At 60.0% G+C, this 17,390-nt stretch overlaps 2 protein-coding genes across 2 annotated transcripts; one reads left to right on the top strand and one right to left on the bottom strand.

The window, feature by feature from the left end:
- On the bottom strand, positions 1-2,413 carry LOC120220604 (galectin-7-like). The gene is made up of 4 exons (XM_039217710.1): positions 2,242-2,413; positions 1,764-1,852; positions 809-1,010; positions 1-197 (listed from the first exon to the last, which is right to left on the bottom strand). Exons 1-4 carry the CDS (start codon positions 2,254-2,256, stop codon positions 84-86), a joined length of 420 nt encoding a protein of 139 aa, XP_039073641.1. The 5' UTR covers positions 2,257-2,413; the 3' UTR covers positions 1-83.
- A 10,584-nt stretch (positions 2,414-12,997) lies between these two features.
- On the top strand, positions 12,998-15,343 carry LOC120220607 (galectin-7-like). Its single transcript, XM_039217716.1, has 4 exons — positions 12,998-13,104; positions 13,494-13,582; positions 14,335-14,536; positions 15,148-15,343. Exons 1-4 carry the CDS (start codon positions 13,090-13,092, stop codon positions 15,259-15,261), a joined length of 420 nt encoding a protein of 139 aa, XP_039073647.1. The 5' UTR covers positions 12,998-13,089; the 3' UTR covers positions 15,262-15,343.
- The last annotated feature ends 2,047 nt before the right edge of the window (positions 15,344-17,390 follow it).

The raw sequence follows: 17,390 nt of genomic DNA, 5'->3' as shown, positions 1-17,390 counted from the left end.
CACAGACGGGGCGCACACACGTGCGCTGAAACTTTTATTTTCCGCCCGCGCCCCGGACCCGCCCCGCCCGCCCCCTGGGCGGCTCAGAAGATCTTCACCGACTGCAGCTGCAGGTCCCCGCCCACCTCCAGGAGGCGCACGCGCGCCGGCGGGATCCGGTAGCGGAAGTGGTGGTACTCCGAGTCGCCGACCACCGCCTGCGGGGTCGAGGGGGTCGGGGCGTGAGGGGCCCCGGCCGCCGGCGGGGGTCCTTCCCGCCCCAGACCGCGCGCTGTGACCTGGGCGCGCTCATCACGCGGGGCCCTGAGTTCCCCGGGGACACCTGATTGTTCTCCCCTCCTGTCGTGATGCTGACACGGGCTACCTGTCTGGCACAGACGCGCGTTGAAGGCGGCGGCTGGGATCACCCGGCCGGCGGCGTCCACTGCCTCCCTCCTGCCGCTCGCGTGGGACGTGGTGAACGGCCTGGGTGCTGGACGCTGCGCAGCCACCCCTCCCCGCGGGCGCGGGTGCCTGGCCCTGGCTCCCACCCATCCTTGCCCCTGCTCCAGGACGCCAGGGCCCCGCCTCCCCGCTAGGGAACACCACCCCCTGGGCACGTGGCTCTTGCTGCCTGATCCCTGCCTCGGCCACACCCCTGCCTTCTGACACGAGTAGGGTTGTGCCAGGGGAAGAAAACGACGGAGGAAACGTCTGCCCAGCCTTGGGCAGCCCTTGGCTCCCACCTCCACCAAGAGCCTTCCTGGCTGCCTCTACTGCAGGAGGGGCCTGGGTCTGGGCGCCCGGCCTGTGGGCGACAGGGACGCACCTTGAACCCGTCTTCCGTGGCGATGAGGAGCACCTCGAAGGGCTGCCCGTGCTGGAAGGGAAGGCCCGAGCCGCGCTCCTCTCGGCCCCAGGTGCCCTGCTCCAGGCTGTTGAAGACCACCGTGGACTCGTCCAGCCGCGGGTTGAAATGCAGGGCGGCCTCCCCACTGGGCCCCTCGCCGCACAGCAGGTTCACATAGAACCTGGGGGTGGGGTGGGGGTGGGGGCATGGATACGTGTCACTGGCCTGACAACCCCGACCTCCATCAAGGACCAATGTGCAGGACTCCCCGTTGCCAGCCTGTTCAGATTTACGGGGACCAGGGAACGTCCCACACCACAGAAGGAAGGGTTGTGGACTGCGGGCCAGGGCCCCCTTCCAAGGCTTCCCTAAACCGTAGGGACCCAGGCCCCACCCACATCCCCCTAGCCAGGGCCACTGTGCTATAGCCTGGACCCCGGGCCTTTCCAAAGGCTCTAACGTTTGGCACGGAGCCACGACGCTGCTGGCCAGGGTGGCCACTGTTCCGAGGGTGACGCATAGCCCCACGGACCCCAGGCCTGCAGGCACCGCAGAGTCCCAGTGCGCCTGCGGCCCCCAGAGCAGGAAGTCGGCCACCGACTGCCTCAGTGTCCCAGGGTCCCCGGGCACCCCCAGATCACAGGGCCGCTTCCCAGAGGTCTTGAGGATTCAGACGGGGAGTCCGAGGACTAGACACAGGAACCCTGAGATGGCCTCAGAGCCCCAGATTCTTAGGGAGACGTAGGGACCCCAGCGACACAGTCCTGGTGCAGGTAAGTGAAGACCTCACACTCCAGGAGGTCAGCAGTGGCCCGGGGACTGTAGACCCTGTGGGCCCGGGGGGCTGTGGCGCCCTGGTGTCTGGGCTGTAAGAAGTGTGAGCCAGCTGAGCCTGGAGCACCCCCCCCCTTCCCACTGGGGCCCGGGGTCTCACCTGCCAGCCTTTTCCGGGACGACACCACGGATCCTCATCACGGTGCCCACTCGGATGCCCTCGGGCAGCGACGTCTTGTGGGGCACATTCTGCAGGCCGGGCGGTGGGGAGGCCAAGGGAGCCAGGGGCGCGGAGGAGAGAGACACGTGGGTCAGCCCCGCGGAGAAAGCATCCAGGACCCAGATCAGCAGAATCAGGGTGAAGAAACGACGCAGAGACCCAGGCGAGAAGCCAGAGCCGGACAGAGGGTTGGAGAGGGAACCACGAAGGAGCAACGGAAAGAGAGAATCCAGGAGGCAGACGTGAGCACTGGCAAGGGCTGGGTCCACCCAGGAGCCACGGCCCAGACACTTGGTGGCCCACCCTAGCACCCACTTTCTCCTTTCCAGCGGGAGACCCAGCCAGGCCCAGCCCCTCCCCGAGTCCGGTGCAGCCTTGGGTGGAAGCCCCCCAGGCTCCCGGCCCCCGAGGGACTCACAGAGCTTCCCGCCATGGCTGGGACGGTGGGCGGCACTGCTGGTGGTGGGTATGGCCGCTGGGACCTTAAGTAGAAGCGGGGCGTGGCGGGCCCCCGTGACTCACCCCCAGCCGTTTCCACACCCACCGCCCACAGCTGGCACAGACCCTGGCCCTGGGGCCACCTGGCCCGGCGCCTCCTTTCTGGGGCCCGGGACTTCCCTCCACTCGCTGAGGGCTCCCAGTCCACCGCGCCTCTCCGTTGAGCTAAGAATCCTGCAGACAGTTAACCAGGAAATACCAGTGACACGGGGGCCCCAGGGCGCCACCGTCCATCCCGGCCTATGTGCCTGCTGCTTGACACAGAGGAAAGGGTGTTTTGCCCATTTTGTCTTGGAAAGCTTGGGGCCCGAGAGGCCAAGCCGGGGCGGGAAGGGGGTGGGGGGCCCCCGGCCTAGGGCTAAGGAAGCCTCCACGGAAATTCCCGCTCCCGCTCCCTCGTGTAATAGCGACCCCGGCAAGGACCACAGCTGCACCCACGGGGGCTCCGGGGCAGGACGTCTGCCTGATGGGCAGCGTGTCCCGGGGCCTAGAGCAGTGGCTGGTACACAGTCAGCGCTCCTTAAGTGCGGTGGAAAGGCCAATAAGAATCCCAGGAGCCGCCATGTCTGGGCCTCTGGGCGCCTGGCGCACACGGGACCTCACTGAGCGCTCACCCCAAGCCCAGCAGAGAGGGAATCACTCACCCCCACTTCACAGACAAGGAAACCGAGGCTCAGACCCTGGAGGCCATTTGCCCCAAGGCCCACGGCTGGGCAATGCCTTGCTGGGCGAGTGTGTCTCTGCCTTTCTCCGCCTCTGGCGGTTTCTGTCTTGTTTATCTGTCCCTGCGAATGCCCTGGTGTCTCCCCCTGGCTCCCTGGCCCTCTGGCTCCAACCCTCTCTCCCTCCCAGGTGTCCCTGCCTGCTTCCCTTCCTTAAGGCTCTGTCTCCTTCCTCCTCCCAGAATGGCTGCCGCTGTCCCAGCCAGCGTTCAGGTCGGGGGCGGCAGTGGAGGGCTGTCCCGGGACCCACCTGCACCCAGACCCACGAGCGGCAACGTGGGGTCGTCCTCCCCCAGGCCCACAGCCCACGATTCCTCAGCCCAAGATTCCAGAAGAGGACTCCAGGGTGGGAAGGGTGGGGTCAGAGGGACAAGGCTGAAAGAAGGTTCTGGAAGGTAGGGAAGAGGCAGGGTGGGGCAGCTGAGCAGAAGCCCCTCCTAGCAGCCCAGCAGGCCTCCTGCCCACCTCCACCACCCCTTCCCAGCCCCCACTCCCGGTCCCCCGCCCCAGGGGGAAGAGGCCCGGGACAGAGACCAGAATGGAAACTCTGGGTGGAGACAACCAGACTCAGAACCTGATCTGCCACCTGACTGTCCCCCAGGCTCCCAGACTCTCTCCATCCCCACCGCACGTGGGTGGTGGCAGGTGGTGGCGCAGTATGGGGGCCGGGACCTCAGACAGGGAGGCCCGATGCTGCACAGCGGGGGTGGCTGCAAGCACCCCGACTTTCAGAGGAGACCACGGAGGCATGGAGTGGGGCAGCCTCTCAGCCAAGGTCACACAGCAGGGGAGCAGCAGAGGCTGTTGGAGGCCCAGGTGTGGGCCAGGCCAGGTCATCAGGACCTCCTTCTGGTAGAGGGGATGGGGGCCCGCGGCTGGAGCACCCACCCGTGGGAGCTGGTGTCCCCGAATGATGGGCTGCACCTCTCTCAGGCTCGGGGTGTCCGCCTTGCCTGCCTGCCCCCCTCCGTGCTGCTGGATCCCAACGACTCATCCTTCTCCTGGTGTCTTCCCTGGGGCTGGATGTGTCTGCACACGCTGCCCGCCTGCAAGTCCAAACTTGACTTTGTGTGGGTCCACATGTTAGCATTGGATCTGTTATCGGGTTGATTGCTGGCTCGTTTCTCAGAACTCAGATCCGCGCGTCCGTGACGGTCCCTCACTCTCTTGTGAGGATTATCTCTCCATCAGCTCTGGAATATTACTGTCGGGAGCATTTTCTTCATTCCCAGTGAGTGGTGAACGCGCTTAGTCCCCACGCCCCTCGCTTTTTCCCGAGCTATAGCTGGCAGTCCTAAACGTGCAGGCTGTAACAGAATGATGATGAGTTTGGAGAGACGGATGGACCTGAGCAACTCCCACTCCCACCAGGTTTCCCTGGGCCCCCGAGCCAGCCAGCCCCCCTCCACCTGCCCAGGGAACCCATGCCGTTCCGGGCATTTCGTGGCCGCAGCGTCATTTGTCATGAGAGTGAAGGAGCGGAGTGGCCAGAGGGCTGGGTTGGCTGACCTTCGCCCGCCTGCAGGACATCACTCCTGTGAATGAAGAGGACCCACCGTGGTGGGGGCTTTGAAAACCCCGGGTCTGCCAGTGTCCGCTTGCTGGGGACTTCGGCTGTTTTTGTGCACAGGGAACATCATTCAGGGGCTGCTTTGGCTTTATTTTGTTTGGTGGGGAGGTTTTCTTTTTAAATAATCTCTATACCCAACGTGGGGCTTGAACTCACAGCCTGGAGATCCAGAGCCCCAAGCTTCACTGAGCCAGCCAGGGTCCCCCTGGGGCTGCTCTGCTGTTATAAATGAACATGCAAAGGAGGAGAAAGACACTGTTAAAATCTGACTGTTTCTTGAGCTGTGAATCCACGGGGACACCTTACAGTTCTATTTCTGGATAGAATACATTCCCCACCCCCAGCACTGCAGACGGGAAGCGTTTTCTGTCATTTTGCTTCCGTGGATGAACCGAGTTCATTAAACTCTCTTAAATATTTTAAGTTGTCTCTGGGATTTTACCATTTTTTATAATTTATTTATTTATTTTGAGAGGTAGAGAAAGGGAGGGGCAGAGAGACAGGGAGACGGAGAATCCCAAGCAGGCTCCTCACTGTCATCGCCGAGCCCGATGAGTGGCTGGAACCCCTGAACCATGAGATCACGACCTGAGCCAAGATCCAGAGTTGGATGCATAACCCACTGAGCGAGCCAGGCGCCTCCACCCTGTATTAAATTTGAAGTGTTTCCTTTGACCACTCAGTTCATCCAAGTCATAAGAGGTCGCTGTCCATTTCCACGCCTGAGTTGGAAACCCAGTGAGGTGTTCTTGTATTCCTCTTCCATCTTTCCTTCTTTCCTCCCCTTTGTCCCTCCACCTCCCCTCCCCTCCCTTCACCTCCTCGCCCCTCCCCTTCCTTCCCTTTGCTGTAGGATTGGGTCCTACAGCCATGGGGGGGGGGGGGCAGGTGCTGCCTCTTGAGTGTTGGGGAGGGGAGGGATGGAACAGGATAGTAGTGCGCCTAGGGGACGCTGTTGCTTCGTGTCAGAGGGAGTGAGTAGGGAGTGTGTTCAGAAAAGGGTGGTCCTCAGGACCTGGGGTGGGGGTGAGGGGAGAAGGGCAGGGGAGCGTGAGAACCCAGCCCCTGCAGGGCTGTCTGTGCTGAGGAGCTAAGGGTCCCTGCGGAGTGACTGCAATGTGGGTGTCAACCATGCAAGGCGAGTCTCTTCTGTCACACACAGAGGGAGAGTTCTAGTGTGGAAAGAAAATGACCATGAACCTGACTGGAGGTGTGTGTCCGAAGTAATGGTTTTTTCATGAGGGGTTTTTTGCGGGGGAGGGGGGGGTTGTGTCTCCTTAAACTTTTTTTTTATTATGTTAAAATATAAAAATATGGGTGACTCAGTCACTTGAGCGTCTGACGCTTGATTTAGGCTCAGGTTGTGATCCAGGGTCATGGGATTGAGCCTCAGTGCTGAGCATGGAGCCTGCTTGAGAAGCTCTCTGTCTGTCCCTCTGCCCCTCTTCCCTGCTTCTGGGCTCTCTCTAAAATACATGAAATGAAATGAAATGAAATGAAATGAAATAAATGAATGCAGTGTTTAAATGGGATGTCTCTCTTGATCAGAGGGGGTCCCCAAATGTGGGGCAAGGATCAGGTGGAAGCCAGTGGCATGGAGGTGAGAGCCAGTGTTCCCCTGAGGCAGAACAAAGGAGAGAGAAGGTTACTGAATACGTCCCAAGGGAATAGCAGGTCAGGACTGTAGAGAGGAGGCTGTCTTCAAGGAGGTAGTAGGTGGAGCTGTGGTTAAAGCAAGAAGATGAAGCGAGGTGGTATGGGGGACATTGGGGGACATGTGGAATTTTCTTTTTTTTTGTAATTTAAAACATTTTTTATTTTATTTTTTTAATTTTGTAATGTCTTTATTTTATTTTGAGAGACAGAGAGTGAGCAGGGGAGGGGCAGAGAGAGAGAGGGAGATACAGAATCCAAAGCAGGCTCCAGGCTCTGAGCTGTCAGCACAGAGCCTGATATGAGGCTCGAACCCACGAACTGTGAGATCATGACCTGAGCCAAAGTCGGTCGGACGCTTAACTGGCTGAGCCACCCAGGTGCCTCATTTAAAACATTTTTTAAATGTTTATTTTTGAGAGAGACAGAGACAAACTGTGAGTGGGGGAGGGGCTGAGAGAGAGACACACACAGCATTGGAAGCAGGCTCCAGGCTCTGAGCTGTCAGCACTGAGCCCAACACAGGGCTCGAACCCACGAACTGTGAGATCATGATCTGAGCCGAAGTCAGATGCTTAACTGACTGAGCCACCCAGGTGCCCTGCTAACTGTTATTTTTTTAATGCTTATTTATTTATTTTGAAAGAGAAAGAGGGAGGGGAAGAGCACACAAGCAGGGGAGGGGCAGAGCGAGAGGGAGACAGAGCATCTCAAGCAGGCTCCACGCTGTCAGCACACACCCAGATGCGGGGCTTGATCCACCGACCGAACAGTGAGATCCTGACCTGATCCCAAACCAAGAGTCGGACACTGAACGGCCTGAGCCCGCCAGGCGCCACCACCACGTTAACCAGTTTTTACCTGTAAGGTTCAGTGGGACAAAGTACATTCACACGGTTGTGTAGCCGTCGCCCCCGTCCACCTCCAGAACTCTCTTCATCTTGCAAGCCTGAAACTGGACCCGCTAATCCTAACCGCCCAGAGCCCTGACCTCTCGGCCCCCTGGCCCCGGCCCCCCAGCCTCCTATTCTGTGTCTCCGTGAATTTGACCAGGGGCCAGGAAGGAATGCAACCCCATGGCGTTTGCCCTTCTGCCACTGGTGAGTGTTCTACGCACAAAGTGACAGAAACATGGATGTGGGGCGCCTGGGTGGCTTAGTCGGTTAAGCGTCCGACTTTCGCTTAGGTCATGATCTCGCGGTTCGTGGGTTCGAGCCCCGCGTCGGGCTCTGTGCTGACTGCCAGCTCAGAGCCTGGAACCTGTTTCAGTCTGTGACTCCCTCTCTCTCTGACCCTCCCCTGCTCACGCTCGCTCTCTCTCTCTCTCTCTCCTAGAAATAAATAAAAATATTTAAAAAAAAAAAAAAAGAAACATGGATGTAAATATGTGTGTGTTTGTTGAAGGGTGCAAAATGTGCCCCCCAAATGTGCCCTTTTCGCATAAGGATTATTTTGAGCTAATGGCACTTGCAAAACAATAGAAGAAGGGCTTTCTACCCTCCCACTTGCTGCCTGCAAACAGGAGATAAAAACGCTCACGTGGCAGATACCCGCCCCGTGCCAGTACGAGAGTGACATTCTCTTCATAAGTTGAGACCGAGAGAATTCTGTGCAAAGAGGCCTTGTGAAAGTAATTCCTATCTTCCCTCACCCACCCCGCGTATTAGGTTAGTTCCTTTTCCACAACTGCCACTGTTGTTCAACCTAATATAAAACAACGTGAGCTCAGCCATTCCTTCGAGGCTTCATTTCCTTACGAGGGCTCTAGTGTGACGTAAAACTTACATAACCTGGCCGTTTGATACATCAGTTCAAGGCTCAGGCCCGGCTGAAAAACTCCGTGGAGGGCAGAGGTCCGACGTTGCCCCACCTACAATGTATAGATATGTGTCTTGTATTTTTTAAAAATATTTTTACATTTATTTATTTTTGAGAGACAGAGTAAGTCAGAGCATGAGCGGGGGAGGGGCAGAGAGAGGGAGACACAGAATCTGAGCTGTCAGGACAGAGCCCGATGCGGGGCTTGAACACACGAACCATGAGATCATGACCTGAGCCGAATTCGGATGTTCAACCGACTGAGCCACCCAGGCGCCCTGATATGTGTCTTATATTCATACTTGTCCCCCTGACGGGGCCTGGGAGCAGACACCGTGCCCAGATCTTGGTACCTAAGGACCGTACCTTTCTCTGCGAAAGAAATGTGTAGAAAAGGCTGCCTCCCAGGCTCAAATGGAAAGGCATGGGATGTGCCAGTGATGACGTTCATGATCTCAGTTTGTGGGTTCGAGCCCCGCATCGGGCTCTGTGCTGACAGCTAGCTCAGAGCCTGGAGCCTGCTTGGGATTCTGTGTCTCCCTCTCCCATTCTCTCTCTCTCTCTCTCTCTCCCATAGGGAGTTGCTGGACTGTAGGCTGTTGATGGGCCTGCCCGTTGCTGGTAGACTGACTGGTGGAGACTCTTACCAGATGAACCATTTGGTTTTTGGTCCTTTCTTATTTTTTTGGGTATCGGGGAGTGTGCAAGGAGTATCCTACATGTCCCCCCTGGGAGGGGTGCACTTGGCCTGAGCTTTGCCCTCAGCTTGCCCCACGCCCCCTCATCACCAGGAACAACTTCCTGTGTTGGAAAGGATCACGTGTTCACAGCGCTGGGCCTCCTTGGACCGCCCCCCCCCTCCCCTGCGAGCTGGCCTGAAGGAGCCGAATGCGGGATGGTGAGAGCCCCGCTTGACAAGAGCGTGAATAAGAGAGGAAGCCGTGAGTCCATACTGATGTTGTCTTACTCTGTCAGGGCCACTATGCCAAAAACAAGTCATTTCTCGTGAATCCAGAGGCTGGGAAGTCCACGATCAAGGCGCCAGCATCTCAGGTGTCTGCTGAGCACCTGGGTCCTGTTCACGGATGGCCTCCTTCTCGCTCTGTCCTCACAAGGCTGAAGGGGCAAGGGAGCTCTCTGGGGTCCCTTGAGAAGAACACAGACCCCTCCTCGTGAGAGCTCAGCCTTCGTGATCTCATCTTCTCCCAAGGACCCCGCCTCCAAATACCACCCCACTGTGGGGACGAGGCTTCCCCAAGGGAATCTGGGGGGGCCACGAACATTCAGTCTAGTCTAGAACAAATGTACAGGAGGAGATGGCAGAAATGATCAAAGTTTACTAAAGAATGTGACCTTTGCAAAATTCCCAGGCGCTACCCACAAAATGCTTGCTGATGACAAAGGACAGGCGGGTAACCTTAGGGTGGGGAAGCTTGGGAGATGCCACTAGTCACATGATCCAAGTCCACTCACCAGCGGCGGGACAGGCAGAGGTGCCACGCAGCTGGAGGACGCAGGCGCTGTCGCTTCTGTGGGTCTTTGTCCAAAAGGGCAGAAGCTGTAGCTGCAGCGATAAGGATACACCCGCCTCCAAGCCTCCCAAGTGTCAAGGTCATGAAAGACAAAGGAAGACTCAGGAGTCATTTCAAACTGAAGGCCAAGGAAAGGAAGAAGGCCTGACGCCAAATCAGAGCCAGGTTCTGAACTTCTACTCCCACCGCCACCCCATCACCCGTACCCCCACCTCCGTCCTGAGGACCACTCTCTCCAAGCACCCTTCTCACCCACTCCACTGACCCCACAGGGGAATAGCGCTCCCCATCCCACTACTGCCACCCCAGATGCCCACCCACAAGGGCCAGTGCTGTCCCACCTGAAGGCTGTAGGACCCAATCCCTCAGGTAGGCAAGGAGGGGGGGGAGGGAAGAGGAAGAAAGAAGAAGGGAATGGAAATGAGAGTGGGGAGAGGGGATGGAGGAAAGGAAAGGAAAGAGGAGTGGAGGGAAAGGAGAGGTAGGGTAGGGAGGGAAGATGAGGAGAGAGGAGGGGAGGGGAGGGAGAGAACAAAGAAGGAGGGAGAGAGGAAGGAAAGATGGAGGAGAGGAGAAAGCAAGTCATTTCACTTCTAACTCAGGTGTGGAAATGGACATTACTTATGACTTGGAAGAATTTATGGACAATGGAAATACTTAGACCTTAATACAAGGTAAAATCCCAGAGACAACTTAAAATATTTAAGAGAGTTTAATGAACTCGGTTCATCCACGGAAGCAAAATGACAGAAAACGCTTCCCGTCTGCAGTGCTGGGGGTGGGGAATGTATTCTATCCAGAAATAGAACTGTAAGGTGTCCCCGTGGATTCACAGCTCAAGAAACAGTCAGATTTTAACAGTGTCTTTCTCCTCCTTTGCATGTTCATTTATAACAGCAGAGCAGCCCCAGGGGGTCCCTGGCTGGCTCTGTGAAGCTTGGGGCTCTGGATCTCCAGGCTGTGAGTTCAAGCCCCACGTTGGGTATAGAGATTATTTAAAAAGAAAACCTCCCCACCAAACAAAATAAAGCCAAAGCAGCCCCTGAATGATGTTCCCTGTGCACAAAAACAGCCGAAGTCCCCAGCAAGCGGACACTGGCAGACCCGGGGTTTTCAAAGCCCCCACCACGGTGGGTCCTCTTCATTCACAGGAGTGATGTCCTGCAGGCGGGCGAAGGTCAGCCAACCCAGCCCTCTGGCCACTCCGCTCCTTCACTCTCATGACAAATGACGCTGCGGCCACGAAATGCCCGGAACGGCATGGGTTCCCTGGGCAGGTGGAGGGGGGCTGGCTGGCTCGGGGGCCCAGGGAAACCTGGTGGGAGTGGGAGTTGCTCAGGTCCATCCGTCTCTCCAAACTCATCATCATTCTGTTACAGCCTGCACGTTTAGGACTGCCAGCTATAGCTCGGGAAAAAGCGAGGGGCGTGGGGACTAAGCGCGTTCACCACTCACTGGGAATGAAGAAAATGCTCCCGACAGTAATATTCCAGAGCTGATGGAGAGATAATCCTCACAAGAGAGTGAGGGACCGTCACGGACGCGCGGATCTGAGTTCTGAGAAACGAGCCAGCAATCAACCCGATAACAGATCCAATGCTAACATGTGGACCCACACAAAGTCAAGTTTGGACTTGCAGGCGGGCAGCGTGTGCAGACACATCCAGCCCCAGGGAAGACACCAGGAGAAGGATGAGTCGTTGGGATCCAGCAGCACGGAGGGGGGCAGGCAGGCAAGGCGGACACCCCGAGCCTGAGAGAGGTGCAGCCCATCATTCGGGGACACCAGCTCCCACGGGTGGGTGCTCCAGCCGCGGGCCCCCATCCCCTCTACCAGAAGGAGGTCCTGATGACCTGGCCTGGCCCACACCTGGGCCTCCAACAGCCTCTGCTGCTCCCCTGCTGTGTGACCTTGGCTGAGAGGCTGCCCCACTCCATGCCTCCGTGGTCTCCTCTGAAAGTCGGGGTGCTTGCAGCCACCCCCGCTGTGCAGCATCGGGCCTCCCTGTCTGAGGTCCCGGCCCCCATACTGCGCCACCACCTGCCACCACCCACGTGCGGTGGGGATGGAGAGAGTCTGGGAGCCTGGGGGACAGTCAGGTGGCAGATCAGGTTCTGAGTCTGGTTGTCTCCACCCAGAGTTTCCATTCTGGTCTCTGTCCCGGGCCTCTTCCCCCTGGGGCGGGGGACCGGGAGTGGGGGCTGGGAAGGGGTGGTGGAGGTGGGCAGGAGGCCTGCTGGGCTGCTAGGAGGGGCTTCTGCTCAGCTGCCCCACCCTGCCTCTTCCCTACCTTCCAGAACCTTCTTTCAGCCTTGTCCCTCTGACCCCACCCTTCCCACCCTGGAGTCCTCTTCTGGAATCTTGGGCTGAGGAATCGTGGGCTGTGGGCCTGGGGGAGGACGACCCCACGTTGCCGCTCGTGGGTCTGGGTGCAGGTGGGTCCCGGGACAGCCCTCCACTGCCGCCCCCGACCTGAACGCTGGCTGGGACAGCGGCAGCCATTCTGGGAGGAGGAAGGAGACAGAGCCTTAAGGAAGGGAAGCAGGCAGGGACACCTGGGAGGGAGAGAGGGTTGGAGCCAGAGGGCCAGGGAGCCAGGGGGAGACACCAGGGCATTCGCAGGGACAGATAAACAAGACAGAAACCGCCAGAGGCGGAGAAAGGCAGAGACACACTCGCCCAGCAAGGCATTGCCCAGCCGTGGGCCTTGGGGCAAATGGCCTCCAGGGTCTGAGCCTCGGTTTCCTTGTCTGTGAAGTGGGGGTGAGTGATTCCCTCTCTGCTGGGCTTGGGGTGAGCGCTCAGTGAGGTCCCGTGTGCGCCAGGCGCCCAGAGGCCCAGACATGGCGGCTCCTGGGATTCTTATTGGCCTTTCCACCGCACTTAAGGAGCGCTGACTGTGTACCAGCCACTGCTCTAGGCCCCGGGACACGCTGCCCATCAGGCAGACGTCCTGCCCCGGAGCCCCCGTGGGTGCAGCTGTGGTCCTTGCCGGGGTCGCTATTACACGAGGGAGCGGGAGCGGGAATTTCCGTGGAGGCTTCCTTAGCCCTAGGCCGGGGGCCCCCCACCCCCTTCCCGCCCCGGCTTGGCCTCTCGGGCCCCAAGCTTTCCAAGACAAAATGGGCAAAACACCCTTTCCTCTGTGTCAAGCAGCAGGCACATAGGCCGGGATGGACGGTGGCGCCCTGGGGCCCCCGTGTCACTGGTATTTCCTGGTTAACTGTCTGCAGGATTCTTAGCTCAACGGAGAGGCGCGGTGGACTGGGAGCCCTCAGCGAGTGGAGGGAAGTCCCGGGCCCCAGAAAGGAGGCGCCGGGCCAGGTGGCCCCAGGGCCAGGGTCTGTGCCAGCTGTGGGCGGTGGGTGTGGAAACGGCTGGGGGTGAGTCACGGGGGCCCGCCACGCCCCGCTTCTACTTAAGGTCCCAGCGGCCATACCCACCACCAGCAGTGCCGCCCACCGTCCCAGCCATGGCGGGAAGCTCTGTGAGTCCCTCGGGGGCCGGGAGCCTGGGGGGCTTCCACCCAAGGCTGCACCGGACTCGGGGAGGGGCTGGGCCTGGCTGGGTCTCCCGCTGGAAAGGAGAAAGTGGGTGCTAGGGTGGGCCACCAAGTGTCTGGGCCGTGGCTCCTGGGTGGACCCAGCCCTTGCCAGTGCTCACGTCTGCCTCCTGGATTCTCTCTTTCCGTTGCTCCTTCGTGGTTCCCTCTCCAACCCTCTGTCCGGCTCTGGCTTCTCGCCTGGGTCTCTGCGTCGTTTCTTCTCCCTGATTCTGCTGATCTGGGTCCTGGATGCTTTCTCCGCGGGGCTGACCCACGTGTCTCTCTCCTCCGCGCCCCTGGCTCCCTTGGCCTCCCCACCGCCCGGCCTGCAGAATGTGCCCCACAAGACGTCGCTGCCCGAGGGCATCCGAGTGGGCACCGTGATGAGGATCCGTGGTGTCGTCCCGGAAAAGGCTGGCAGGTGAGACCCCGGGCCCCAGTGGGAAGGGGGGGGTGCTCCAGGCTCAGCTGGCTCACACTTCTTACAGCCCAGACACCAGGGCGCCACAGCCCCCCGGGCCCACAGGGTCTACAGTCCCCGGGCCACTGCTGACCTCCTGGAGTGTGAGGTCTTCACTTACCTGCACCAGGACTGTGTCGCTGGGGTCCCTACGTCTCCCTAAGAATCTGGGGCTCTGAGGCCATCTCAGGGTTCCTGTGTCTAGTCCTCGGACTCCCCGTCTGAATCCTCAAGACCTCTGGGAAGCGGCCCTGTGATCTGGGGGTGCCCGGGGACCCTGGGACACTGAGGCAGTCGGTGGCCGACTTCCTGCTCTGGGGGCCGCAGGCGCACTGGGACTCTGCGGTGCCTGCAGGCCTGGGGTCTGTGGGGCTATGCGTCACCCTCGGAACAGTGGCCACCCTGGCCAGCAGCGTCGTGGCTCCGTGCCAAACGTTAGAGCCTTTGGAAAGGCCCGGGGTCCAGGCTATAGCACAGTGGCCCTGGCTAGGGGGATGTGGGTGGGGCCTGGGTCCCTACGGTTTAGGGAAGCCTTGGAAGGGGGCCCTGGCCCGCAGTCCACAACCCTTCCTTCTGTGGTGTGGGACGTTCCCTGGTCCCCGTAAATCTGAACAGGCTGGCAACGGGGAGTCCTGCACATTGGTCCTTGATGGAGGTCGGGGTTGTCAGGCCAGTGACACGTATCCATGCCCCCACCCCCACCCCACCCCCAGGTTCTATGTGAACCTGCTGTGCGGCGAGGGGCCCTGTGGGGAGGCCGCCCTGCATTTCAACCCGCGGCTGGACGAGTCCACGGTGGTCTTCAACAGCCTGGAGCAGGGCACCTGGGGCCGAGAGGAGCGCGGCTCGGGCCTTCCCTTCCAGCACGGGCAGCCCTTCGAGGTGCTCCTCATCGCCACGGAAGACGGGTTCAAGGTGCGTCCCTGTCGCCCACAGGCCGGGCGCCCAGACCCAGGCCCCTCCTGCAGTAGAGGCAGCCAGGAAGGCTCTTGGTGGAGGTGGGAGCCAAGGGCTGCCCAAGGCTGGGCAGACGTTTCCTCCGTCGTTTTCTTCCCCTGGCACAACCCTACTCGTGTCAGAAGGCAGGGGTGTGGCCGAGGCAGGGATCAGGCAGCAAGAGCCACGTGCCCAGGGGGTGGTGTTCCCTAGCGGGGAGGCGGGGCCCTGGCGTCCTGGAGCAGGGGCAAGGATGGGTGGGAGCCAGGGCCAGGCACCCGCGCCCGCGGGGAGGGGTGGCTGCGCAGCGTCCAGCACCCAGGCCGTTCACCACGTCCCACGCGAGCGGCAGGAGGGAGGCAGTGGACGCCGCCGGCCGGGTGATCCCAGCTGCCGCCTTCAACGCGCGTCTGTGCCAGACAGGTAGCCCGTGTCAGCATCACGACAGGAGGGGAGAACAATCAGGTGCCCCCGGGGAACTCAGGGCCCCGCGTGATGAGCGCGCCCAGGTCACAGCGCGCGGTCTGGGGCGGGAAGGACCCCCGCCGGCGGCCGGGGCCCCTCACGCCCCGACCCCCTCGACCCCGCAGGCGGTGGTCGGCGACTCGGAGTACCACCACTTCCGCTACCGGATCCCGCCGGCGCGCGTGCGCCTCCTGGAGGTGGGCGGGGACCTGCAGCTGCAGTCGGTGAAGATCTTCTGAGCCGCCCTGGGTGCGGGCGGGGCGGGTCCGGGGCGCGGGCGGAAAATAAAGTTTCAGCGCACGTGTGTGCGCCCCGTCTGTGCCCGTGTGTCTTTCGTCTGGACGCGGAGAGCACGTTCAGAGGGCGCAAGAATGACGTGGTGACCCCCCCGCTCTCGGAGGACAATGTGTGGCTGGGAGGCCCCCGGAGGGTCGGGATCGGGTAGGGGGTGGGCGTCGGCTCGTCTTCCTGCCGCACTTTGCGGAGTGGCCGGGTGGCGGTGCGCTGGGGTGAGCTGATGTGGGTGTGGATCCGGCTCAACGTCCCCTTGGTGACCCCTGTGCGGAATATCGGATCTTAAACCGGCGCATCTTCAAATGGGCGAATGAGTCCTCGGTCTTCTGGTCCCTTCAGGCTCCAAAGTGGTGCCGTCGGAGTCTGGGGCCTGTGCGGGCTCCCTGCACTGCTGCCCCTCGAGTCTCACCTCTACTCCCGCTCTCCCGCTTCCGGTGCCGGGAGCCGGGAGCCGGCTCGGACAGGGTGGCGCTGGGCAGCGGATGGGGCGTCGCCCGCCTACCAGCTGTAGCAAAGTAGGGACAGGTCCCCGCTCCTGTGCCCCGGGGGCAGACGCGCAGTTAAGCGGGTTCCTCCCGCAGAGCGTGGGGGGGGGGGTGCGGACAGGATGACCTCTGGGACAGGCCTCTGGGTCCCTGCTGTGCTCAGGAGCCCCATTCCTACCTGTCTTCCACCTGTGCACACAGCCCCAGCCCCTGGCCCTTCCCGAGTGACATCTAGTGGGTCAGGGTCGTGGGCGCTCACACGCAGACACCCCGTCACCCCCCACCAGCAGTCAGTGCATTTCCGGTCTTGGGCTGTCTGGGTCACCACCGTGCAGCACTCATCTGCCTCAGCCGTGGATGGAGCTCCGCCGCGTGGCCGCGCTCTAGCATCGCATGGTGGGCTAGGATCCCGGGACACTCCCGACCCATGTCCCAGGCAGGACGTCTCTCGCTCAGAGACCGCGCCAAAGATGACAGACCTTCCCTTCCCTGGGCCGCTGCGGGCTTTGCAGTCTTTACACGCAGAGGCCCAGTACTTGGGACTGTCCCGGACGTGACAGGAAGCGGAATGCAGGGTCTGAGCCTTTTCAGGACCCATTTTCTGCTCCTGAGATAGCTGGAGGGAAACCCTCTCCCTCTAACGAGCTCCTGATACTATCTCTCTGGGTGTAAAGAAGTGTCCCCTCTTGCAGTGGTGGACTCGAGAAAGTCTGAATTCCCCTCCTTCCCCAGGGCTCATTGTTGAATGACTTAGTGTTCATTTTTATTTGCCTATGTAATTAACAAAAGTGTTTCCAGAGATAGTGTGTGGGTAGGATACACATTTCCTTTTTTTTTTTTTAATGTTTTATTTATTTTTAGGAGAGAGAGAGAGACAGCATGAGCAGGGGAGGGTCAGAGAGATAGGGAGTCACAGACTGAAACAGGCTCCAGGCTCTGAACTGGCAGTCAGCACAGAGCCCGACGCGGGGCTTGAACCCACGAACCGTGAGATCATGACCCAAGTGAAAGTCGGACGCTTAACCGACTAAGCCACCGAGGCGCCCCAAGGATACACATTTCCATAGTAGACAGTGGAGAGAAATTGCAGTTATTGGCCCAGCTGGTAAAGGTGGTCCAAGGGGGACCTGGTTGGCTCAGTCAGTTAAGTGTCTGACTCAGCTCAGGTCATGATCTCGCAGGTCTGAGTTCAAGCCCCTCCTGAGTCTAAGCCCTGCCTCAGAGCCTGAGACTGCTTCAGATTCTGTGTCTCCCTCTCTGTCTGGCCCTCCCTTGCTCATGCTCAGTCTCTCAAAAATAAATAAATATTGGGGCTCCTGGGTGGCTCAGTCGGTTAAGCGTCCGACTTTGGCTCAGGTCATGATCTCACATTTCATGGTTTCGAGCCCCACGTCGGGCTCTGTGCTGACAGCTAGCTCAGAGCCTGGACCCTGCTTCAGATTCTGTGTCTCCCTCTCTGTCTGGCCCTCCCTTGCTCATGCTCAGTCTCTCAAAAATAAATAAATATTGGGGCTCCTGGGTGGCTCAGTCGGTTAAGCGTCCGACTTTGGCTCAGGTCATGATCTCACATTTCATGGTTTCGAGCCCCA

This window comes from Hyaena hyaena, unplaced genomic scaffold (assembly GCF_003009895.1).
Source record: "Hyaena hyaena isolate Hyena2069 unplaced genomic scaffold, ASM300989v1 scaffold_721, whole genome shotgun sequence".
NCBI classification, from domain to species: Eukaryota; Metazoa; Chordata; class Mammalia; order Carnivora; family Hyaenidae; genus Hyaena; species Hyaena hyaena.
This window is presented reverse-complemented; position numbering and strand designations above follow the sequence as displayed.